At 44.7% G+C, this 25152-nt stretch overlaps 1 protein-coding gene across 7 annotated transcripts in view; it reads left to right on the top strand.

The window, feature by feature from the left end:
- BOC (BOC cell adhesion associated, oncogene regulated) overlaps positions 1 to 25152 on the top strand; it is a 70535-nt gene that overhangs the window by 16202 nt on the left and 29181 nt on the right. For 6 of the 7 annotated variants that reach the window (XM_016150687.2, XM_016150686.2, XM_016150680.2 and 3 more), the window contains 2 exons: positions 19483 to 19661; positions 20334 to 20612. In XM_016150687.2, coding sequence (XP_016006173.2) covers positions 19577 to 19661; positions 20334 to 20612 — 364 coding nt within the window. In that variant the 5' untranslated portion in view covers positions 19483 to 19576. Of the gene's footprint in view, positions 1 to 398; positions 3794 to 19482; positions 19662 to 20333; positions 20613 to 25152 lie in introns of those variants that run through there. The other variant, XM_016150685.2, reaches the window with a different exon arrangement.

The following is a 25152-nucleotide window of genomic DNA, read 5'->3' as shown; positions in this document are numbered from 1 at the left end:
AGTATGAAATGGGGTGTCCAAGGAACATGAGGGAAGATACTACCAACACTTCCCCTCAGATCTGACCCTGCGTGTAGCCAGCAGGGACCTCAGGCAGGGTTTGCCAAGGCCCAAGACGAACCCCCGGGGAAGTCTCCAGGCCCTGCCCCTCCCACTCCCTGCCTGGTCTTTTTCAGTTTAAACTTCCAGCCCTGTCCTCCCCTCCCATACACGCATGATGTGTGTGTGAGTGTTTTAATTTTTATTCTTGGCAGAAGTTAAGACACAAAATGGATTTGGAAGGAGATGAAACCAGTCTGGGTATATGTTGGGCAGCAGCAGCTTCATTCCTGGAGTGGGAGGGCCGCAGAGGAGGTAGGGGCTGGGTGGGACCCAAGTCCCTAAGGTGGGGGTGGGGAGCTGTCTCTTTTCCAGTAGGGACCAAACTGAAAATTGACTCCTTTGGGAAGGCTGGAAGCTAGAAGCTGAGCTATTAACCCTTTGGGATGTCCCAAAGCTGGTTCCGGTGACAGCAGAGCCCTCTCATGCAATCTGGTGTTGAGTGGATGTGGGACCGCTGGATGGCCAACACCTGGTGATCTGCGAGTCCCTGGAGGCTGTTCCGGCTTTAAGGAAATCACTGATGGCATTTCAGGTTTTAATGCACCAGCCTGAAATGTGCAAATGCTTGGAAAACTTCTGGCTAACCTCCTGGAAGTAAGCGTTGGTGGCCACAAGTCCACAGGGGTGACTTCAGATCCAGGGACCCGTTTGAGTGTCTCCTTGCTGCATTGCAATCTGTCCTGGCCTGCGAAGTGGGCACTCTTTGCGGTGGCCGCCTCCTCTTGGGTTTTCATTTCCGTGTGAAGAGAAGAAAACTAGGAATCTAAAAAGTCCAGAAAATATCTGGGGAAATCTGAAAGAAGCTTTGAGAAATGTTTTATTACCTAAAATATGTTGAGATATTAAATTTGTAAAATGAAAAAAGTTTTTAGCATTAAAAATGACAAGAATTTCTTTAGAATAATATTGTAGAGAACATTTTTATGTAACACCCTCAGCTCCAACCACAGCATCCAGTATAGCCAGGGCACTTCTGGCAGACATTGCTAATCAAAATGACCCCCAGATCCAGGGTAGAGATACGCAGTGCTTCCCAACCCTGGCCGCCCATTGCAGTTTCCGGGAAAGAGTTTTAAAAATACTGATGCCCGGGCCCCAGAGGTTCTACCTTCATTTGTCTGAAGTGCTGCCCAGGCACCAGTGTGTTTTAGTGTCCCAAGATGATTCTCCCAGGCAGCCAGAGTTGGGAACCCCCGATCTAATGCTTGTGTAAGAACAGAAGGAAAATGAGAGAAGTCAGGTCAAGAAATGGAAGAATTCTATCGTCTCTCACTGTATGCTGGTGCATATAACTTGGGCCCAGACTCAAAGCACTGCTGCCAACTTTCCAATGGAATTTAGGCTCTCGGACCTCAGGCCTACCTCTGGGTGGGGTGGGGGACAAAACCTCTTCGGGAGTCAGACACAGAGCCCATTGTGGGATTTGCCAGCGCAGTCCAACACATGGTAGCTAGGGCATGACTCCAGCTCAGACTCGCTTTGGTTTTTTCAGCCTTTCTAGGTTCCTATTTTGGAAATAGTTCATTGTATATCTGCTTAAGTCTACCAAGGACTCCAAGACCAGCAGGCAGGGGAAACAGACAGCTCTGGCTTTGGATCTTTTACTTTAACAAGATGCTTAATTTCTCTAAGCCTCAATTTCTCCATCTGTGAAATGGGGATAACAATACTACCTACTTCATAGAGTTTTTTAGAGGCTAGACAAGATAATACATATATACATTGTCTCACCGAGTAACTCACAGATGGTCTGATACTTTCTTTGCTTTATGCTAAGATTGATTATTTCTTCCAATTTTCAATATTGCCTTAATCTCATATTGTGACAAAACCTGATGCGTTGCATTCAGTGAATCTTGATGACTTTTAATTACATTTACAAATCAGTTAAAATAGGAAATGAATAATTTAGCAGGATAAAAAAGCAGCCTTTATTTATTTATTTTTATTTTTTTTTCCATTACAGTTGACATTCAATATTATATTAGTTTCAGGCATACAGCATAGTGTTTAGACATTTATATAACTTATGAAGTGATCCCCCCAGTAAGTCTAGTACCCACCTGGCACCATACATAGTTATTACAATATTATTGACTATGTTCTGTATGCTATACTTTCCATCCCCAGGACTATTTTGTAACTGCTGGTGTGTACTTCTTAATCCCTTCACCAAAAAGGCACTCTTTAAATGTTATACGCCCAGCACGATTATTTTAGCAAACTCAATACTTGATGGATATTTTATACAATTTCCTAAACAAGTAATTTCAAATTTGTAAAGATTGTTAACAGAATATTAAATATGTTTACATTTTTTCCAAAACACTTGACCATATTATGTAGAAGCAAGAGAATCTTGGAATTAGGGGGATTGTTCTTTACTAGCTAAAAGAGTTGTATGTTGGAGACAGACAGAGGAAACTATTTAGATGTGATAATGAGGCAAAGAGCAACATTTTATGGCCCAGGGGATTGTTGGGAAATGAGGCCCCAATGCCTATGGGAAGATAAAATATCAGTGGGTGATGACATAATATTTGAGGATAGCTTTTTTTAATTTGCCTTTTTAATTACAAAAGTGATAACAAACCCACTTTCAATATTTCTGAAGTGTTTAATGTACAAAGTGCAAATCCTCTAATCTTCAGAGATAACTGATGTAAACATTTAAGTGTCCCTTGATCTCTTCCTAGGACAAGCCAAATAACTATATACCACATATTCATATGTAATTTTTTTATTTACAAAAATGGGATCATGCTGTTTTACAAATTGCCTTTGGGATATTCTCCAGAAACCTCTTAGGCCAACGTTTCCCAAAGTGTATTTGATGAAATTCCCCTCACTAATGGTACTCTGAGAAAAAAGAGTAATGTGGTCAAATAAGTCCAAGCCTGTGGTCAAGTAAGTCCAGGCCTGTGGTTAAGGGAGTTTAGGCTTCAGTGCATACTCTATCCCATTCTCAGTGAGTCAGGATGCATAATAGCATATTAAAGGCTCTGAAAAGGCCTGCAGTAGAAAACCTAATTAGCTTTTCTTAACATAGCATTGCCCTAAACTATTTTTGTTGGCACATTTTACCTTCCATTCGCTTTTTAGAAGCACTGTTTTAGGCATTCCTCACTAACCTTCCTTCCACCTATTTCCCCTCCTCTATCTGCAGCCCTGTGGGCTAGGCAGGAAGAAAAAAGCTCATCTGTTCATTTAATCGACAAATACTTATTGCACTCCTACTACATGCCAAGTACTATGAGGTGATGGATGCTGAGGCTGTAATAATGAGTGAGATAACAGCCTCTCTGCCTTCAAAGACTTCTCGTTTCTCTCCAGCACAGTGCTGGTGTTAGTCATACTCCCTACCCTGGTTGGGTTGTACCTTAGAGTGGCAGACCCTCAGCAGGGGATTCTCTGCAGCTGGTGGAGCCCTGGGAGCAGCAGGTTAGAATTACCCCCACCTCTTCACTCCCGACCCTTCCTCATGCCTTTCCAATTCCCCACACTTTGCTCCTGCTATAAATAGCGGTGCCTGACCCAGCTGGCAAGACTCCATGTGTTTGTTTTTGTTGCATGTGCCAGCCTTGCACCAAGGCCACTGTGCTCCACAAGCTGGGGAGAGCTGACGGAGTTGGGGGCTCCGAGCAGCAGGCAAAGCCTGACAGACGAACTGGAGCATGCTTCGGGTTTCCAAGTTGGTATTTATTTTAAGTTTCAGTTGGTTTAAAAGAGCTTTGTAATTGAGAAAGACTAGGGATGGGTGGGGGATGGAATGTGTATATTGGGGGGTCAGAGAGGTGGTGAAGAAAGTGTGTTTGTATGAGGTCAGATGGGAAAGAAAGTAAACTGTCATGATTCTAAAGCACACTTAGCAGCTGGAGTTGGAGTTGGTTGCTGTGAGCACACGTAGGCACATGTGCGTGTGTGTGCGTGTGTGTGCGTGTGTGTGCGTGCGCGTGTGTGTGTGTGTGTGTCTGAGAGTAGTGAGTGCACATGCCCAGAGCAGGATGCCCAGAAAGCCCAGGTTGGGATGTCTGGCCTGTGAGGTATCACCTATTCTCAAACCTCTTTTGTTGAAACACTAAGGATAAATCTGCAACAATGTTCAGATTAATGAAAATACAGTGTATTCCTAAAAGTGACCCTAACGAGAATGACTCTAATTAGTTGCTATCAATTATTAAACAGCCTACTTTGCATCAGTCGTTCTTGATTTACTAGCGTAATCCGTTTTTCCATCAGCGTCCTTGTATGAGATCGATTTTGTTGTTCTATGTCAAGTCGTTCCTCCGGAAGTCCAGAGTGAGGGTTTCTTGCTTGTAGGAAAATCTGGGAGAGACATTGCCCACGTCACAGTGCAGTCAGGTGCCAGCCAAGGAATGGTAGCTTCTGATCTACCATCAGCAGTCCAGCCGTTTTACCCCAAGGCTTACTTTTCATGTGAATGCTTCAGGTTTCCTACCAGCATGCAGGAGCCTGTTGTGGTGTGTGTTTGTGTGTGTTGGGGTTGGTGTGAGTGTGTTGGTGTATTGAGGTTGTTGGCAGTTTTGCCCAGCATTTGCGTGAATTAGCCTCAGAACCAGACAGGCCTAGAAGCAGCAGCCTGATTTTCATTCATTGTGGGTCACAGAACCTGAGGCCCATTTTGAGTTGTGGGGAGGGTGTGGATGTAGGCCTGATGTCATTGGTAGGTTAATTGTCATGAGGAAGGGGCATAGGACATGACTGTAGATGACAGCTTAATTGGAACTGGTGTTAACTCTGTTACCTAGCAGAGTAATTCAAAGTAAGTCTTTTAACCCCCAAAGTGTCCTAAATGTCCAGCTTATACCAAGAAAAAGCTTCTTCCTTGACTATATAGGACTACATTTCTCCTGCCTCTCGTCCCTGACCTCTGACCTTTGTGTCTCAGATCATTATTGGTTGACTCAACAGGTGTTTGCTGAATTACTTCAACTGTGTTAGAGCCGAAGATGCCCTTGTGAACAAGAGCATTACCATTCCTGATCTCAAACTATAAAAAATTAGTGTGATGGTACTTCCGGTGGGAAGTGCAGGACTACAGGAGGACAGGAGCTGGGCACCCAACCCACTGCCTGACATAGAGCAGGTGCTGGGACCTGCCTGTTGAACAGTCAGTGCCTGCTTCTCTTCACTTTCTCCTTCCCCACCTCCTCCTGGGCAAGTCCACCGCAACCCACCTCATGCTTGGATGCTATAGCAGGGAATACCTGTGTCCTACATGCCTTCTCCCCTGAATCAGAACTACAGTGAACTCCCAGGCTAGATCCCAGAAGGAGACAGGAATAGAGATAGCAGATACTTGCATATCACCTTCCTCTGCTCAAGCTGTGCTTTGCAGTGGGAGCACCCCTGGGGTTCATCAGATCCAAACTCTAAGGGCCAAGTAGAGTTAGGCTTGGAAAAGATTTTGGAGGTAGGTCTTTATAGCTTAGCAAACATCTGTTGAGTATCTGCTATGTGTTTAGGAGAGAGACATAAACAAATAAGTCACTATATAGTGAGAAGTGACAGTGGCCTCACTGAGATTTAAGAGGTCCTCACAGGCTTCTTCTATTAGCTCGAAGCCCTCTTCCTGCTTTAACTGATGTACTCTGATGAATCTTCCAGGACTTTGCTAGGAACAGTCATGGATGATAGAAAGAGAAATTCATTTAGGACTTGTGAAAGGGGCAGTGTTGGAGGGCTGACCTGTGCTAAGCAGGGCCTGAGTGTGCACATGTGAGTGTGTGCATGTGCTCAGGTGTCATTCCTCTGATGCCTTTGCTTGTAGTAAAATCTACAGTTTATCTTTGATCTTTTCTTGAGCCCATGCTGCACTGTAATTTTGGTATAACAGAAAGACGTTATCAAAGCTGAATGTTGACTAGGTTCTAATTTCTTTAAGGGTGGGAAACTGTGCTTAGCTTTTCTCTATATCTCCTCCACCCTCTGTACGGCGTGTGGTACCTAGTAGGTCACTGGTCTGACTTGAATTCTGCCTCAAGCCCACCCAGGGACTGGTACCTCTCGTCAGGAGTGACGTTGGAGTGGCCAGCTGTTCTGTCTGCTCTTCCAGCATGAACACTAAGCAGAACGCCCTTGTATAGCTTTACTTCACTTCTGAGCCAAGTCCTGTTACCTTTCTGGATGACTTGGGGAAAATGCCTTTTCAGTGGTTTTGTGTGCGTTGCAGACTGAGCCTCCTTGCTCCTCGAGATAATATGTCTGCTTCTTCTCATGGCTCCATTGCTTTCACTGGGCACTATTAGGTGCAGCCAGTGGCCCAGCTTTCTTCCCCTGAGCCTGCTTATGTTAGTAAGGTTTGTGTTCATACGTGGATCACTTGTCAAATGGGATCGCTTTTCCTTTGTCCTAAGAGATAGGACTTTAAGCTGCTGAGCTCTGCTTTAAGTCCTGTTCAGATCCTGGGACTGGTTTGTTTCTATGCCTTATTTGTGGTCTACCCGGGCTCTTATTAATTCCCTTTACACTGGATCTTTTGTCAGCTGTGCGAGCGGCAGAGGCATGAAAGTGGATGCTCCTGTTTCTTTTCTAGTCACTACATTACCATGTTACTTCATTGTTTACTTGTGTGGATATAGGCTTGGCCAGGTAGGTGGAAAGGAGCAGGTGGCTTTGCTGGCTTTGTGCTTTCACTGATGAGGTTGGAGGGGAGCTCCATCCTGGAGCTGAGAGTGGGAGTTAGAGAGGGTTGAGGGTATGTTTTCTTTTCTATAAACACTTGTCCATACATCTTGTCCAAATGACCTACTGTCTGATAGGGATCTTTCCACTTTCTTTCTGAACAAGCAGAGACACCACAGAAGAACTGATTATTACTGTTATCAAGAGCATGGAGAGAACATAAACAGGGTCAGGGGAGGGGTGGCAGTGGCAGGGAGAGGTTATTAGCTTGAGCGATACAAACATGGACTATTGCCAGGTGGAGACTGAGAGGCCAAAAACTAAGTCTTGCCACAAACTTGAGAACACTATATGGCATTCTCCATGGACCTCCTTTCCCACAGGACTGTTGTGAGGTTCTGTCAAACGCTATATAAAATGTGTTACTGCTTTTTTTTTTCCAACCCATAATATTTCTTGAACTTCTGATACAAGTGTATAGGGCAGCAAAACCAGGCCATTGCTTGATTTGACACAGCTTTTAAGGAACAATGAGCAGAGAGATGATATCACATGTGTCTAGAGTTTTTTAAATGCAACATGTCTTTAAGCCTTAATGGACATTAATCCAAAAACCCACCAGGTAGCAATGCCACTATATGAATTAAACCTCAGGTGAATGGCTTTTAGTAGAAAAGTTCCATGACACCTGTCTCCCCAAATTATTGCATGATTGCTATCTGCCAGGCTGCTTTTACACATAATCTCATCAAGTCTTTTAAGCAGCTCTGCAAAACAGGTGTTATCATTCTCACTTTCACAGAGAGTAAACTGAGGCTCAGAGATTAAGTAATTTACCCAAAGCTCATATCCAAACCCAAGGCTCTTAGTTTTTTAGTACCTAATCCTGTTGAGTCCAACATTGGCACTTAGCTACGTCCATAATAAAAAATTAAAGAGGAGCCCTAAAATCCTTAAGTGAAAAGCATTGAAAAGGGTTTTGATAACCTTTTTCCCCATCTCTAAAGTGGGGACTATAATACTCTCTGGCTTATGAAGATGAAAAGTCATAGCGTAACTGGAACCCCCAACATCAGGCTTGGCACATAATGGGAGCTCTGCATATTTAGTTGCCTTTCCCGCATCTCTATGCTCATACCTCCTCCTCTCCCCCCTCTTTCTCCTCCAGCCTGAACCCGTCCTTCTCTTTCTCACTCAACAATTTTTTTTATTTCTCCTTTTCCCATCCCTCTCTGCCTGCCGCCTTCCACCCCAGTCTCAAGCTCGGGTCCATGTCGCTGCTGAAAAGATAATACTGAATCATGGTATAATCCTAGATTAGATTGCCTGCAGTCCAGTGGCTGCAGAAGGCCTGAAGTCTCAAGCTTAGTTGAGTGTTTGTTTTGGAAGAAGATATTAGAAAGTAAACAGAGGCCCTTGAGTGAAACCCCGAGCCATAGGAACATCCTCAGGGACACCGACTTCTGTCAGGGAGCTTGGCCCTTCCCGTCGGGGCTGCCTATGCAGATCTAGGGGCCATTTGGTTTTGAAAAATAAAGGGCATAGTTACAGTCATTTCCCTCTAGAAAAACCCCTCGGTTCCATCACTGATAACAGTATTTCTCTATGTGTCCCTGTATTTCCACAGGTCAGATTAACGTTCCTTCTCAACCCCAAATTTCTAATCTGAACAAACTCTTCAATTCTGCAAATGTGGACTGAATCTCTATGATGTGCCAAGGCTTTTCTAGGTGCTAGGGTTACCGAGATAAATTTGACACACCCTTGCCTTCAGGAAGTTTGTAGTTTGGGGTCAGGAGGAAGAGATAGATGCACATTGCGGACACGTGATCAAATTTATAAATCACCGTGGGACTGTTCTAATAGGTTTGCAATGTGCTATGGAAATGGGATGAAGGACAATCTCTGGGCATCAAAGTTCCTCTGATGGAATGAAGGGAAAAGGAGAAGATGCCTCTGGTGGAAGGAAGAGAGTGTATGAGAATGCAGCTTGCCCAGATTTTAGGGCTCGTGAGTGGAAAATAAGGGAAAGTTTGACTGCAGCCCAGTTATAAAGAACCTGGAAGGTTATGCAAAGGAGTTTGAATTTTATTTAATCATACTCCGTTGAGGAGCTATCAAAAGTGAGTCTGTTAGTTTATTTGCTTGTTAGTTTTTAAGTGACTTCGAAAGGTGGGAAAAAACAAAATTCCTTGACATTTTCAAATCGGCTGCTTTCATTTCTTTCATATTCCCTGCTAGGTCTCACTCAGCTGCTTACATGCTTTGTACAAAATGAGATCTATGTTTTTTCCTTAACATCTTTTAAACATTTTTCATGTTGCTACTCGATCTTTATAATTATCATTTTTAATGGCTGCTTAATGGTTCAATTATTATGCCATAATCTACTTAAAGAAATGGAAGAGTGAAAAGAACCGAAGAGTTTAAAGTCAGATGGACCTGGGTTAAGTCCTGACTCTGATTTATCATCTTTGTGATCTTGGACAAAATATCTAATCACTCTGAGCTTTAATGTTCTCATTTATAAAATGGGTTGATCATGTGCCTACCTTACAGGGCCATTGTGAGAATTACATCAAATTAGATGAATTGTGCATTAGGGCCTGTGGGAGGTGCTTGCTCAATGAATGGTAGCTACCCATTTATCATCTCTACTCTTTGGCAGAGCTTGATATTCTAGAAGGAAGGCAGGTGGCAATGTGGGGAACTGATTAGATGCGGATAGGAGAGAGTCGGGGAGCCAGTTTGAGGACTCTAGACCTGCACTGTCCAATACAGTGGTAGCCACTGGCCCGTGTGGGCATCGGGCACCTGAAGTGTGGCAAGCCTGAATTGGGATGTAAGTATAAACTGCATACTAGATTTAGAAACCTTGACATAAAACAAAATATAAAACACCTTATTAATAATTTTTGTATTGATTATATGTTGAAGTGATAATATTTTGGATATATTATGTTAAAATATTAAAATTATGTTCACTTATATTTTTAAGTGTGGCTACTAGAAGACTTTAAAATGATATATGTGGCTCGCACCGTATTTCTTTCATTGTTTTTCTGGCTGCTGATGCCAGTTAGAGTCAGTACGACTGATCAGATCCTGGGTGGAGAACCTGTGAAAGCCAGGAGACAAGGCTGAGTCCAAGTCTGGACTGCTGAGTGGGTGGTGAATATCAACATGGTTTTAGGGAAGAATAGAAGAGTTTGCGTATGTTTTCATAAGCAGGTCATTAGTGGGTGTTCTCTAAGCAGTGAAATGAAAGGGAAGCATTTGGTCTAAATTAGAGTAGCCTTCCCTGCTTTCTTTAAGAGTTGGCCATTCCGGCTCTCACCACATCATGCACATCAGTGGTAAGGTTACTGACCAAGCTGCTCACTGCAGGGAAGGCCGGGAAAAGCGTGACTGCTCGGCTGAGCTGCCGTAGTGCTCCAGGACCAGCTCGCAGTGGAGTTCCAGGTGTCCCTACTTGCTCCTTTGTGGTGCACACCTCTGTAACACATGCAGTATGCTGGGGTCAAAACAACTGGGAATAGGCCTATACAGAAAAGAAGTTGGATGGGAAGGCTTCTTCTGCAGGGAGGGTGAGTGCTCTCAGTCCTGTAAGACCCTGCTCCCTGTGTGTCTTTATCTACTCTGGTTTGGAGTCCTCGGGGAAGAGGCATTGCTGCTTTTATGGGTTCCAAATGTATGTAAATAGATACGGTGCTGAGGCCGTTCTCTGTGTGGCATTTCATATAACCAAATGCTATTTAGGCCTTAGAACCAGAAATTGAAATTGTGCCTGGCTCTTGAAAATCCACTGTAACATCTCCTACAGGGTTGTTTGGATATGGGGCCTTAAAATCAAGATGGAAAATAAAACCAAAGAAAAATTATAAGAATTTTCATATACTTTCCTAAAGTCGGTTGCCCCTGGGCTGAGCTTAGGAAACCATAGATTTATAATGCATCTCTGTGGGGTAAAAACAAGTAAAGTAGAATATATCAAGTTTGGAAGGCAAAACACGAACCACAGCAAGCACCGGTATCTGCTTTGATTTGAGTTTTATCAACTTAGCCTGCCTGACTTTGTCATGAGACAGGTGAATAACAAAAGGCCTTACTGTAGTAGATACTGGCATCACTACGGCAGGGGCACTGTTGTACCTTTGCCAGGAGCGTTTTGCTTCTGTAAAAGCCATTGCCACCCATTCGAACCCTGGTGGTAGTTGACAGAACTAAGTTAAGAGTTTCAAGTTCTTGGTCAGCAATAATAAAACTACAGAAGCATATACATGGTTTGTTCATTCAGAAACCCTTTGTCGAGTTTTTCCTATGTGCCAGACACCATGAGATTAAAGTTTCAGCTGTAGAAGAGTATATAAAAGTTTTGTAGTCTTTTATTTTTTATCTTGCTTTTAAATTTGTGATTTTTACAGTCACAGAACAAATAGCTTTATGTTTCACAACCTGTGAAACTGATTCTTTGAGGAATTACATAGTATCTTGGAGAAGCAGGTATCACTGGCTCTTATGACCTTACATTGGCTGGGATTAGAGTGGTATTGGGATACCTAGGCATAGATGACTGAATAACTATGAAGGTTTCTGTGCTCCAGGACCCTGATGGACCACACTCATCCTCCATGCTCTTACACACATGCACAGACTCAAGCCTGTGCACACTGGCACAGGTACAATACCACATGCTCTGCGCTCCAAACCCTGTGCTGACATGCACCCCTCTCCCCAGTCTGCTCTCCTGGGAGCCTCCACTTTTTACCTCTCCCTACCAACCTCAACCCCTGCCCCAACACCACCGCCATCCTCATCCTCATTCCTGAATCCAAAGTTCAGCCCTTCTCCCAGCCCAGGCCTCCCCAGATTACAGCTTCCTGGGGACCCGGTCCATCTGAAAGGAAGAAAGAAAGAAAAAGGGAGGAAAAACAGAAAGAAAGAGGGAAACCGAAGAATGAAACCGGACCGAAGGGGCAGTGGTGCCTTGAGCTATCTCAGTGCATCACAATGAATATGGACTCTATTAAGCTCCGTTCTGCCTGTTAGTGTTTCCCGGGGCAACACAGCCCCCATATGGCAAGCATGCAGCAGATTAGGGTGGGCCCCTGGGCCTCATTGAAGGCCAGGGGCTTGACTGGCAGTTGAACCCCCTCCCCACCTCCCTCTACTCCTCACACTTGACACTGCCTGTGTTTATCTAAAGCAAGGAGGGGGGGCCATTTGGAAGGTTTTTGTCAGGCTCTGAGAGAAAGGCTGGAGGCAGGGTGGGGAGAGGGAGGCTGAGGGAGGAAGGGGGTGGAAGTGGGGTGGAAAGGGGATAGGCCGGAGGGAAGGCCTCATAAATATTCAAGAAAAGCGGTGAATGGAGAGAAATAAAGCAGATGGAATTCGTGTTAAAGAACGGCACAATCGCCCTGTTTTGAGCCCTCCAAAAACAAAAAAAAAGAAAAGGGAATGGCCTTCTAGGAGTGTAGGAGCTGCGTTTATCCAATTAGCAGGGTTGTCAAATTGAATTTATATGGAATAGGGGTGGGGGAATTGAGAAGGGAGTGTAGAAGAAAGGAAGTGGTTTTCCTTTTCTCTTTTTTCCAGTTTAGCAATAAAGGTTTGTGGGGTCCCTCCACTTTGTCTCTATGGGTAGATCTGATTTTTAAATCTCTTTAAAGAAATAAGGGCATTTTTAGGAAAGGGGTATGAGTGACCAAAAAATGAGACTCCACTGTAACTTTTCCTCAAGTGGTGGAGGTAAGAGGTTAGATTTGTCCAGTGGGCAAAATAAGAGTCCAGACCTGCCCTTTTCTCAGAGGCAGAGGTGGCTTCTCTCTGTGGGGAATTCCTCCCCAGAGCCAAGATGCTGTGTCCAGGTTTCTTTTTGCCCCTGGCCTGGACAGTGAGGGGTCCCGCCTACCTGAGTGGAAATAAGTGCTGTCCATGTTTGTCAGAGCTTATTATAAACGTTGGGTTCAGTGAGAATGCGAAGCCCGGATTTTGCTAATCTCCAAATGTCATTTTGATCCTATAGTCCCTTCTCAGAAACCATGACTAGCTCCCCCACCTTAATTTCAAACTCTCTTTCCTAGTGACCCAGCCTCATCTTCTACCTTACCTATTTTCATTCTTCTAGAACAGTTTCCAAAGTGGGATTCGAGTTCTTAAAGGGATAGACAAGAAATTCCATTGGGACACTAAAAGAAAATACTGGAGATTCTCTTAATGTTTATTTATATGTAAGAAAGGAACAGGAAAGAAATTAAGTTTTCCTAATATTTAATGTTGGGATCGACAGTGGCACCTTTTAGTCTTTATGTCACAACGGATATGTCACAACAGTACCACGAGGTCTGCGCTGCATGAAGAGCTGGACAGTAGGGACCTCGATTGCTTGTTCATTCACTCCTGCTTTCCTGCTCTATGTTAAGTGGATTTACAGATTATATTATTTAGTTTTAACTAAATTAACTCTCACAAAAGGGCAAGAGGTTTAAAGAGATTGCTACAAAGAAACTGGGTTGAAGAGTGGGCTGATAATCCAAGCACATGCAAACAGAAAGAACCACGGAGCTGACCCTTTTCAAGCCACAGGAGGAAGTAAAAACAATAATGGAATTGCATCTGATGAAAAGTCAAAATAATTAACATTCAAGCAACTCTTTGGAAGAGATTACATCCATGTCATTAGTGATGAACCTAATTCTAAATAGGCATTCTGTCTTAAAGTATTAGCTTAATGATATTATAAAACAACCATGATCAACAAGCTATTAAAATATGTCGCTTTTACCTATATCTTTTTAAAGTTTAAGTTCACCAGTACATGCGTTTTATTTATAAATAAATATGCGTATATTGAGGATATTTTCCCAGAATATTTTACTCGTAAGGGAGCAAGAAAAGAAAAGTTTGGAGACTACCATTCAAGGTAAGCCTTCTGTGACAGCCGCACTGCTGGGTACACCACCCTGCAGACGCCTGCTCTCCCACCAGGGCAATGTCACCTTCCTGGAGTGCCCTTTGTCTCTTTACATGTGCTTGTTCCAACCCGGTATATAGAAAACCTTTCCCAAAGACTCGAAATTAAAAATGCTGTCCTCCCTCTGCTGTCATTTGCCAGTTCCTATTTGTGACTGAATTGGTGATCGGTTAAAGCATTAGAGTAAAGATGTTACATGAGAGTAACCCCAAAACTTCAGTGGTTTTATGCAACAAAGGTTTATTTCTTCTCCTGGCATAGATTGCCCTGCCTTCTTCTATCTTGTAGCTATTCCTTCTGAAACCTGCGACACGTGGTCACCAGGACCGGAGAAGGGAGAAATGGAAGCAGCTCTCTAGTTCTCTGGCTCTCAACTGCTTTGTCCGGAAGTGACGCATGATGTGTTCACACTTCATGGGCCACCACTAATTACATGGGCCTAGGCTAACAGCAGAGGAGGCTGGGAAATGAGGGGCTTGTGGATATTTGCCGAGCACTAGCTGCTGTATGTCCCAAGTTTTGCTTTAAGCTCCTCAGGATTGAATCCATGTTCTATTTCAGTGCCTTACATACTGTCTTATGTAAGTAGATCGTGATAATATTTTTTTTCTTCTCAATAATAAAATCAAAATACAGTTTTTTAAATAGAAGACTCATATACAAAATTTGAATAAAGACTAAGCTAGACCTCTGTTTAGAGGCTGGTAAAATGTGGCTCATACTTAAGAACATCGAACCATTGTTCTGCCTTGTTTGACATCAGGGTAGTGTGGGTAGATGTTCCAGATATTAGCCTAGAACTGTGCTATCCACTGCGGTAACCATTAACCCTATATGGCCATTTAAGTTAAAAATTCAGTTCCTCAGTCACAGTAGTCACATTTTAAGGGTTTAATAGCCATAAGTGGCAAGTGGCTGCCTCGTGTTTGGGGCAGCACAATTATAGAGCATGTTCTATTTAGTGCCTTGCATACTGTCTTATGTAGTAGATTGTAATAATATTTTACAGAAAATTCATTGCAGAAAATTCTGTTGGAGTTTACGAGAACAGCAAGAGATTGTTCTTGATTAGGATCTAAATGGTAAAAGTATGACAAAGACCACACAGGAAGTTACTGTTACAGATAATGATCCAGGTAACATTTTTATACACAAGAAAGTAAATTCAAAAACATTGCAAATTTAGTTCCAAAGGCAGTTCTAAGCAGACGGTTAACGTGACCCAGAAACAGTGTGCTGGGAGGCACTGTCAGGGAAGTGGAAACAGCACTGGACCCGGAGTCGGGCCTGACTTGGACCCCTAAATCTCCCTTTTTAATTAGCTGGGAGACCTTCTGCAGATCACTTAGCCTCTCTTTCTTCATTTATAACACTTGATACCCAGTAGGCATTCTTCTGAGCTTGATTTTCTCTGAGCGTCTCTCCTAATTTAAAACTTTTCTCTTTAATTGGGTCTGTGGGTAAAAGTATAACTTTTAAAGTAAAAATGACCTTTCTTAATTCCTTCTCTTAAGTCTCTCTAAACTCATATATTTAGTCCTCTGAGAATTAAACTCATTTGTTTTCCTAATACTTCTTCTAGTGCCACTGCAGGAATACCACCCTCTTTCTTGAGGCCAGGGGCTAGCCGGCTCTCACCCCAGTCACTTGGCATCACCTCTAGGAACAAAACTTCTCTCTGCCTTCAAAGATAGTGAGACTTACCCTGCAGAATTGGAAACATGCGAAAAAATGTAATTTGGGGTTAGAAATGTTTATTTTATTGTATTTTATTTTCATGTAGATAGCCCCTCCCAACCAATGGAGCAAAATTTTGTTAGATCTCATTCTTGCCACGGAAGGAAAGTATTTCAAAGTCTTTCTTCGTTATCTGCTGGATCGCACACTCTCCTATTCAGTTCCTCTTTGTTAATGGTCACAGGTCATCCGCAGGGTGTTTTGTGTTTGAGATCATGGGGGCCTCCCCCCCCATAGCGCTGCAGTGGCCCAGGGCATCAGGGATGCGATGTGGCCTCCTGCAGTTGTCTCACTCTTGTCCCAGCCAGTCGGCCACTCTCTCTTGGGAGAAGGTGGAGCTGGCCATCTCCTGATGATCAACTCTTGCTTGTTTGTAATTTCCTCACAAAATAAATACTCTGAGGCTATAATTTCTCATGCTTGGTCTCAACCTCAGAAGTATATTCTGTTTTTGTTGCTTTTGGAATGTTTCAAAACCGTCTGCTTGGAGATTTCAGAGGGAACTTGTAAGTCAGCAGTTAAACTTCTCAGATACGTTTTATGTTTCGTGTCCAAATAACCCTTAAAAATAGTAAGGACCTAGGCCTCGATGAGGAATTTATGTCAAGAATTCATTTTCACTCTCTCTGCTCTTTGATTGTTTTTTTCCTTGATCTCTTTTTCTGAGAAAATGCATAAAAATAACAAGGATCTAGACATACTTTGCATTGCCGAGAAAAATAACAGTCTTTACCGTTGCTTTCACCCAATCTTGAAATTGTACCTTATTCATTTCACAATGAAACAAGATTACGCTGCAATTAGGTTCTCCGATTTAGCCTTGTACGACTTTTCTTTTTTAAGCACTAAAACAAAATGCTCAGAAGCCTATAGTTTTGGAATTATCTTTGTAGACTAAACTCACTGGGTAACTTGGTCCAGGAAGTATCAGTTTCTCCAGTTGTTAAATAGAATGGGGCATAAGTGACAGTGACCCCGCCCCCCACCACCACCCCATAGTCTTGTCACAGTCCTGCTTTTATGTGCAGGAGACCCCACTGTGTCCTGCTCTGGTACCTGCTTACAGGTCTGCTGTGGGGATTAATGAGTTAACTCCTTTCTTCCTCTTTAGGTACCTGTTTCCTCTCACTCTCTCTCCCTCCCAGCTACATTCTTTTCCCCTTGTTTCTGTGGCTGGAGGCAGCAGTGGGGTCTGTTTCCATTTTGAGCCTTATAAATTACCGAGGGTGCAGAAGTAACAGGAATTGTTTGGCTGGTTCTTGTTAAGCAGGAGGGGGTCTGCCTGAATTTCCTCAGTAAAGCTTTTGTGGACTTTACAACACAAACACCTCTGCAGCCACCCTGTGTTCAGAAAAGAAACAGCCCTCCTGTCCCTCTTTGTCTGCTTGTCTTCTTTTTTTTTTTTTTCTTTTTGCCCTTTATTGCTGTGTATTCGTTTTCTGTCCCCCTGCCTCCCTCCCTGCTTTCTTGTGGCTTGCTTTTTCCCAGCAGGGAAGGAACAGGTGTCCTCAGTCTCTCCATAAGGAGTTGGGGAAGCTGGAGCGTGTCATGAACAAGCAAGTTCCCTAAATCCCTACGACCGAAGATTCATGCAGTGTCCTAGATAAAGACATTATTTCATTTGATGAAAAGTAGAGAATTCAAACAAGTATCTGGAAAATTGAGAGGACACCAAAAGCTTACTTTTTGGTATTGGTTTGTAAACATGTTAAGGAACTTTTCCTCTAGGAATTACTGTTAAAACTCCTCACCTACATTACCTTTATTCCAACTGTTTGTTAAGCACCCACTGGGTGCAGAGTCCTGACAGAAAATGTGTAAAAGGCTGCCGTTGTGGTTAAAGTGCCAAGCTTTAGAGTGAGCCCAATCTGGGTTTCATTCCAGACCTACAGTTATGTGACCTTGAGCAAGTTACTTAATCTCTGGAACTCAATTTTGTCACTTGTAAGATGGGGATAAAGGTCCTTGCCTTTAGGGTTTTTATGAAGATTGAAAAAATGCCTCATGCAAAGAGCTCAGCAGGAACTTGAGGTGTAGCAGGCCTGGCCTCCCCATCGCCTCCACTGGCTGTCCCAACCATCATGCCATGTCCTTTGCGGCTTTCCTTAATTTCACTGTCCTAATAACATAACCCCTTGATTTACTGGATTACCTGAAAAAGAGCAGAAGCTCTCTTACACCAAGAGGAAAATATTTTAACTTGTCAGGAAAGAACCTTTGAAAAGCTTCTTTGAAATTTTTCTTTCAAATCTCTTTTAGAAAATGTCCCCGTCTCCTTTCCCAGAGCAATGGAGGAGTCTTGGAGGTCCCCTGGTGTGGAAGACATGAGGTTAAGGGAGGGACTAAAAAATCAAGGGGCAGGAACTGTCTCCTGGAAAATGTCTGAACACCAGTGTGGGGCTGGTCCTCGACCTGGTTTGGAGAGGTGCTTTGTGGGCAGAGCAAATGTGGCAGTCCAGCATTCACCTAACAGGTGAAAAGCCAGAGGTTCATAGGAGCTTGGAGAAGGGAAAGGTTTGGGCAAACTCCAAGATCTTACTAGCACAAAGAGCCCAGAAAGAAGCCTGGCCTTCATCCCCTGTCAGGAGCCATGGGGACTGAAGGCCTGAGGACTGGCTCTTACAACAGACTGTGCAGGTAGCCAGGACTCCACAGACCAGTGAGCATGATGCGTCACTCAGTTGGGTAACTTAATTACTTCCCCTGAGGTTTCAAGGGTGACTGTAAGTCTTTGAAAGAGTTACTGGTTAAATAAAATGGTCCAGAAGAGTTAACATTTTGAATATATGTCACCCTCCTGGAAATTACTGTTAATAATGCCACCTACGCATGATTCCAGACGACGCATCCACTGTCTGTATTGTCAGCACGTTGCCTTCAGTGTTATCAGAGGTTCATTCTGAGGCCTCCTTGTCAAATAAGGATGTTGACACACCTTCCTTATTGGCCTAGTGCACTCTAGTACAGCAGTGAAAACCAAGTCTTGGTTTAGGCTGTGACAGAAGTGTGTGTTAGAGGATATACTTGCCTCTCTGGAATTTTGATGAATCTTGATCGTAGCTTAAGGGAGTCATAAATAATACTGTGGAAGGGGAGGAGTTAAAGTTCTAGTAAGAGGGTGGCTGATCGCCGAGATGTGTCTCAGGTGCCTAGAGGTGCAGTGCAGTCTACAGCCCCAAAGGACTGTCATTCTGGAGTGGAGAAGCAACACAGACAATCGTCAATAGAACATATTTGGTAAAGATGGAAAACATCAGAATTCCAGCACCCAGGGCAGAGAGAAGGTGAGGGGCTTAGCCAGTGTGTGACTTTTGTCTGTGTTTGTGGGACTAGAGATTAAAGACAAGCCGAGGAGGGTAAAGTAAGTCTAAAAATAAAAGGGAGTACACAGGGACATAGGCATAGGGTTGGGGAGAATTGAAACCGCAGCGTATTGATGAGTCTGAGACTCTAGGACTCATTAATTAGTAACTTCCCCTAATGAGGGCTTCAGCATGCATTGGAAGGACGGCAGCACTGTCCACAACAGTCTACCAGCGTCATGGCATTCCACGTGCCTCCTGCAAATGAATGATAACTTTATTCTTTCCAACATCCGTGCTAGGTTTTTACTGCCTGAGCCCTGGACTTGGCTGCAGGTCCCAGCCTCTCTGTATCCCAGGCTTCCCTGTCCTTGCTGCTCGTTGGTGCACCGGGCACCAACGTTCTACCATCTGGCATTCTTACCATCGCAAAATCACCTTCTAGCTTGGGGTGGGGATGGGTAACTTAGAAGAAGCTTCTTGTAGATGAGAAATGGCATGAGAGTGTTCTTTGGTCTTCCAGCAGCATGGCCAGGTCACTTTGCGTGTTGCCAGAATGTGTAATGGAAGCAGGGGATGGGGGGGGGGGGGACAAAGCCAGGCTCCATGGCTACCATGGGGGCATCCAAGGCCTCCTCACCACAGCTGCGCGCTCTTCCTCTCTCTCTCTCTCTCTCTCTCTCTCTCTCTCTCTCTCTCTCTCTCTCTCTCTTTCTCCAATAGAGTGTTGCAGAGGACCGCAGAATCTCTTTGAGTGACTCTGGTGGCTTATGGGACGTTGGCTCCGGACCCTTGGTAACACACCTTGCCGCGTGGGATGATGACGACTCAGAGAAGAAAGAGGCCTGAGGTCACACTCACCTACCTCCTCCTAGCCACAGCGAGCTGCTTTGCTAACCTGAGTGAGTGCCGTCCTTCCCTTTTTCAGCCTGCCCCTCTTGGAAGAACACTGTGCCCCCAATGGGAGCATTGTGCATCTGCAATAACCTTTTCAAAAGCCCTTTTCTCTTTTCGGGATTTCAAAGAACACTTCATTGCCAGTGGCCTTTAGGGACACACTCAGTAATACAAGAGGAGAAATGATCTCAACAACATCGTGTTGGTTTTATTTGGGTATTTTAATCATTTCCATTAGATACCAGAGGAGGAGGAGAAGGAATACTAATAACTGCCTTTTACTGGTCGCTTATGTGAGATTATGGCAGGAAGTTCACGTTGTTTAAAAGCTTCATATCAACTCTATGAGACACGTATTATTAGCCCCATTTTATAGATAAGATACTGAGACCCAAGAAGGCTAAAGTCACATGGCTCGGAAGTGGTGGCACTGGGATTCAGACCCAGGTGCATCCAGCTCCTAAGCCTAAGCTCTTGCCTTTATACCGCACTGCCATTCCTGTGTACTCTCTGGGGACAAGGGCAGGTCTGGGAATGGACCTAAGGACAGAGTTCTTCAGGGAAAGATCACCTCTGGGCTACTCAGCTCTGAAAGGCCGAGTGCTGTGCTTCTAAGAAAAGTCGTGCTAGTTTCTCGCGGGTGTCGCTTCATTGCCGCATCCTTGTTCTCCCTCCAGATGAGCTCCCTCAGGTCACTGTGCAGCCTTCTTCCACGGTCCAGAAGCTCGGAGGAACGGTGATCCTGGGCTGCGTGGTGGAGCCCCCGGGCATGAATACCACCTGGCGCCTGAACGGGAAGGAACTGAATGGCTCAGATGATGCTTTGGGCGTCCTCATCACCCGTGGGACCCTCGTCATCACCGCCCTCAACAACCGCACTGTGGGACGGTACCAGTGTGTGGCCCGGATGTCTGCAGGGGCCGTGGCCAGTGTGCCGGCCACTGTGACACTAGCCAGTGAGTGCCGCTCTTCTGCCCCTCTGCCGCGGTACCGTCTCTGTTCCTGTCTTTATGCTCCCCTCCCCCTCGCCGTTCATACCCTCTCTCATTAATGTTACCATAAAAGAGGTTTTCATCGTTGAAATTCTAAATCGGAGTGTGGTAGCTGCCTGACAGTCCCCAGCAGCGGGGGACCGTGTGCCCCCGTGAAGCTACTCTCTGAGTAGGGGACACGGAGGGTCTGCGGTGAGTGGGAAAGAGGGGAACTCGCCGTGGAGGGACTGTTTCTGTGGGCCCCTCAGCTGGGCCACGCCATGCCTTTCTACACGGTCACTCTGTGGTTTTAGGTGCGGTCACGCCAATGGCTCGGTGTCCCCTCCATCCTGCACTCTCCGTCCTCACCGTGGTTGCGGTCAGAGCATTTACGGGGCTATGTGTGGTCTGACCAGAGCCTGCCCATCCCGCATGGGCCTCCTGCCTCTCTGTGAGGGGCAAGTGTATTCCAAATGCTTGGGATATAGTCAGTGGAACACAATGAAAAAGAAACTGTGACAAAGTGCTGAAGAGGAGAAAGAGGAAGAGATTAGGTGACAGTTTGGCCCAAGGAGGCTGCCAGGACGGGACAGGAGAAGACTCCATACTACTCGTGCACTTGCCACTTGGGTCTGCCGTGGTGCTCAGGCACGACACACAGCGTCTGATTTTATGCTCATTCTACATTTGAGAAATGAGACCTGCCTGATTAAATACACTTCTGAAGGCTGGAGAGCAACCCCAAGACCCACTCTTACAGGCTGTCTCTGTAGCTGGGAAATATTAAGACTTATCTCCCCTTCACTGGAGCCTGAAGGAGGGGGAATAAGGAAGCTCGTCGAGACCCTACTAGTGTTTGGATTTAAACAGTGAAGAGATCTCCAGGGCTTGTTCTCCCGTGACTTAGCAGTACTCCCTTCTCCCTGAGAGCTCTGCTTTGGGTTATCATGTCACCGCCTCCATCACTCTTTTAGGTGATGTGATTTCTAGGAGGTTAGCAGCCCTTAGGTTATGGGTCATGCCTAAAGCAGCAAACTTCTGAAATGCTCTTTTGGAGTCAGCTGGGGTCCCTGGCTGTGTGAGGCGTGAATCCTGGGAGGAAAGTGGTAAAAGATGGGAAGGAGAAAAGCAGTGGAGAAAAGACCCTTCTCTGCCCTCTGGATTCCCAAATGGCCGTCACTCCGTGGGAGATGAGAGACTAGAATGGAGGCTTCTGACAATATTCCTGTTTTCGTGAGAAACAGTAAAGCAGCCCTGCCCTTTTAATAGAGAAGTGGGGAAGGTGGATGGGTCCCCAGGCATCTCCCTAGGGGGCCAGGCAGAGCTGAGATGCCTCTTAGAGCCCCACCCCCGCCCAGGGGAGGCACTTTCCTTTGTGGCAGAAGGCATTCCCATTGAATCTGAGTGGTGGGCCCCTGGGGAACAGGCCCTGGGCCGCCAGCTGGCCCACCCACCCTCCCCCCCACTCAGCTTTGCTTGCGGGCCGGAGGAGGATGCTAGGGCACTTGGGCGAGGAGGGCTCAGCTCATACTAAGGGCTGAGGACAGAGTTATACTTCCTACCATCATACTTCTTTTATGTTTTTTAATTATAATTTAAATTACATTATAGAAAGTTTAGAAGATATAGAAAATAACGTCTCTCCTAAGCCTGCTAGTGTCACACACCTGTCGTTATCATTTTGGAGTAGACCCTTCTAGGCTTTATCCATACCCATATTTCTACTGTTGTAATGATACTACTGAATATACAGTTTCTACCCTCATTCTCTCCCCCTTGACATTGTACGATAAGCTAGCTATTTCCGTTGGTCATATGACCATATTTACTTTTTTGCTGAGTATAAACTACATCCAGTAGAGCCTACAAAGTACGTTGCTAAGTGAACAACCTGCTGGTTTTTTGTATGCGTACACAGTGTAACCATCACTCTGCAGGTTTCCTCCTGCCCCTTCCTAGTTCATCTGCCCCCAGCCTCCACCAAAGCACGCTCATTCTTGCTAAAGGCCCTAAAATATTCCTAAAATGTCCCTGAGCGTCTCTGCCATAACATACTGAACCCTTTTCTATTGCTGGATAATTACGTTGCTTTCAGTTGTTCATTATTACAAATAAGATGTGCTTTTTAGCAATATTTGTGCCTTTAAAAGGTATTGCTGCTTATCTAGGAGGGAGAGTTCATCTGCAAATGGTCAGCAGGTGTCTGTGAAAGCTCAAAAAGCTCCATAACCATTCATTTGGTCTAATTAGAAGCCAGGCTGAACCTTTTATTGTTTGGAGAAAGGGAGAGTTGGAGAGAAGGTTTCTTTTGGATTCCACCTTCTACTTCAAGGTGTATCTGTGTGAGGAGAGACAATTTATAGCTTTATTTTTAAAAAATTCCTGGCCACTTCTTTCTCTGGTGCTTGAAGGGATCTGCGGTTGGCAGTGAGGACAAAGAGAAAGGTTTGGTTGCAAACCAAGAAGGCACCGTGAGAGAAGAAGGGGCTTGTACAGGAGCCAACTGAGTCCTGTTTGAAAGCCAAGAACTATTGGCTTGTCATTTAGACATGAATCAGAAGTGAAATGTTTAGGCCTGACTAGGCCGGAGAAGTTCTGGAAATCGAGAGAGCAGGCTTGGAGGGGGTTGTGTCATGGGGAACGGGGAGTTTGTGGAGTGGAACTGCAGCCTTCCAAACTTGGAGGAGGCAGAGGGAAGGCGGGAGAGACTGGAAAAAGGGGTGCTGTCTTTGGGTTAATGCCATGGGGGATTTGGCCCGGACTCAGCAGTTAGATTAAGTTTCCGAAAGCACATTCCTGAGCAGAATGGAGGCTGTGTTTTGCTGCTTGGCTGGTGTACGAGGGAGGCCGAGTGGTAGAAGGCATTACTAAAGGCATGGTCTGCATTTAGAGGCAGGCTGGGCACAGCGTGCTGGTGTGCACGCACACACACCCACACTCAGCACTTGAGACTTCCTTTTCCTCTGGCCTCTTCTGCATGCGTTCAGACGTTCATCCTCAGACAAAGCAGTTGCTGTGTGGCCTACCTGGCAAGACTCTGCCTCCTGCATCTTAGTGAACTAGAGATCGCCGAGAGCTTTCGATGATGGGGGCTAGGACCTGGCTTGAGGATTTGCAGTGTGAAGGAGGCCTCTAGCAGAACTTTCCTGGTTCAGACCTCTTTTACTCTGATGCTAGGGGGTTGGGGTTGCACTTGGACTTCACCCCTACCTGGTAATATCAGCTTCTGATCTTCAGGTAAAATGGAACCACCTGAAGAGTCTCATCTGTACACCCCTACCCTCTACTCCAGGTTGTCCTGGCCATGTGGATTACGGCTGCCATTATGTTCTGGGGAGGTGCCCATCCCATTCTCCCCTGCGGAGAATTTTTTCCTATTGAGCCTAAACTTTATTTGTGGTCAATCTCTCTTGGTACTGATGCCTCACTTCAGACCACCTTGTCTAATTCTTGCTTTTTGAAATCCTTTTGACTTTAATCTCCTTTATTCTTTTTACCTTTCTTTTCAAAAGCTTTAAACCAGAAGGCAACCACTTGACATGGCTCAAATGTTCCCACTCCATGCACCTGAACCAACAGCAGATCTTGCCAATGGACACCATATTCCTTCTTCTTAGACCCTGAGTCAGTCTTAGAATTGTTCTCACATGGCATAGCAAGTAATCACAACCAGTTCACCAGAGCAGGCATACAACGTGAAAGCTGATTCCTATCCCTTACCTCTAATAATCTACCATTCAAATAATTATTCCTACATAATTCTCATTAAATATTTTCTGTTTTTTTTATTCCTTAATTCTTCAAATTATCCTATCATCCTTAGGTCCCAGCCAAGATTAGAAATAAAATAGGTGGTAACTGGGTAATAATTCTATAACGGGAATTTTAGCTGATGTGATGTTTTAAATTGATGTTGGTTTGAGAACAGATCTTTAACCCTTCCATAAGGCATTTAGGCACTAAGAGCAGGTGCATACTCCTAAATTATCCTCCCTGGCATCGGGGATCAGAAGGCAAGGCAGCCGATAGGATAGGAAAGAGTTACGCTTTGGCAGCTGCCTCCATGACTCTGACTTTGAGGAAAGGTCAGAAGGTGACAGGGGCCCTTCGTTACCTAAATTTAACCCATGAATTAAGTGAAGAGACAAGTTAGTATAATGGAAAAAAGTGAAAAACTGTAACGAAGACCAAAAGTTTATTTTAACTCTGCCACTTTAAGAGTTAACGTGAGTTTGGGCAAGTCACTTAATATCTCAGATTGCCACAACTATGAAATGAGCACAGTAATAATTACATGATCAGGTTCATAGGCTTTTTGAGGATCAAATGAGAAAATACATGATAGTAATATTTTGAAGCCATTTATCAATTCTGGGCTTTATCTATTCACCCATTTGGTCAATAAACATGTGTAGAACCTTTTCTTGCAGCAGTCTCTGCATCCTGTGTCCAGCCCAACTCCATTCTGGGAGCAGCCCCTAGGAAGGCAAAGTTTCCAATCATAGCCAGAGCCAAGAGAGAAGAC

This window comes from Rousettus aegyptiacus, unplaced genomic scaffold (assembly GCF_014176215.1).
Source record: "Rousettus aegyptiacus isolate mRouAeg1 unplaced genomic scaffold, mRouAeg1.p scaffold_m13_p_4, whole genome shotgun sequence".
Classification (NCBI taxonomy): domain Eukaryota; kingdom Metazoa; phylum Chordata; class Mammalia; order Chiroptera; family Pteropodidae; genus Rousettus; species Rousettus aegyptiacus.
The sequence above is the reverse complement of the archived record's forward strand: the minus strand, read 5'-3'. Positions and strand labels throughout refer to the sequence as shown.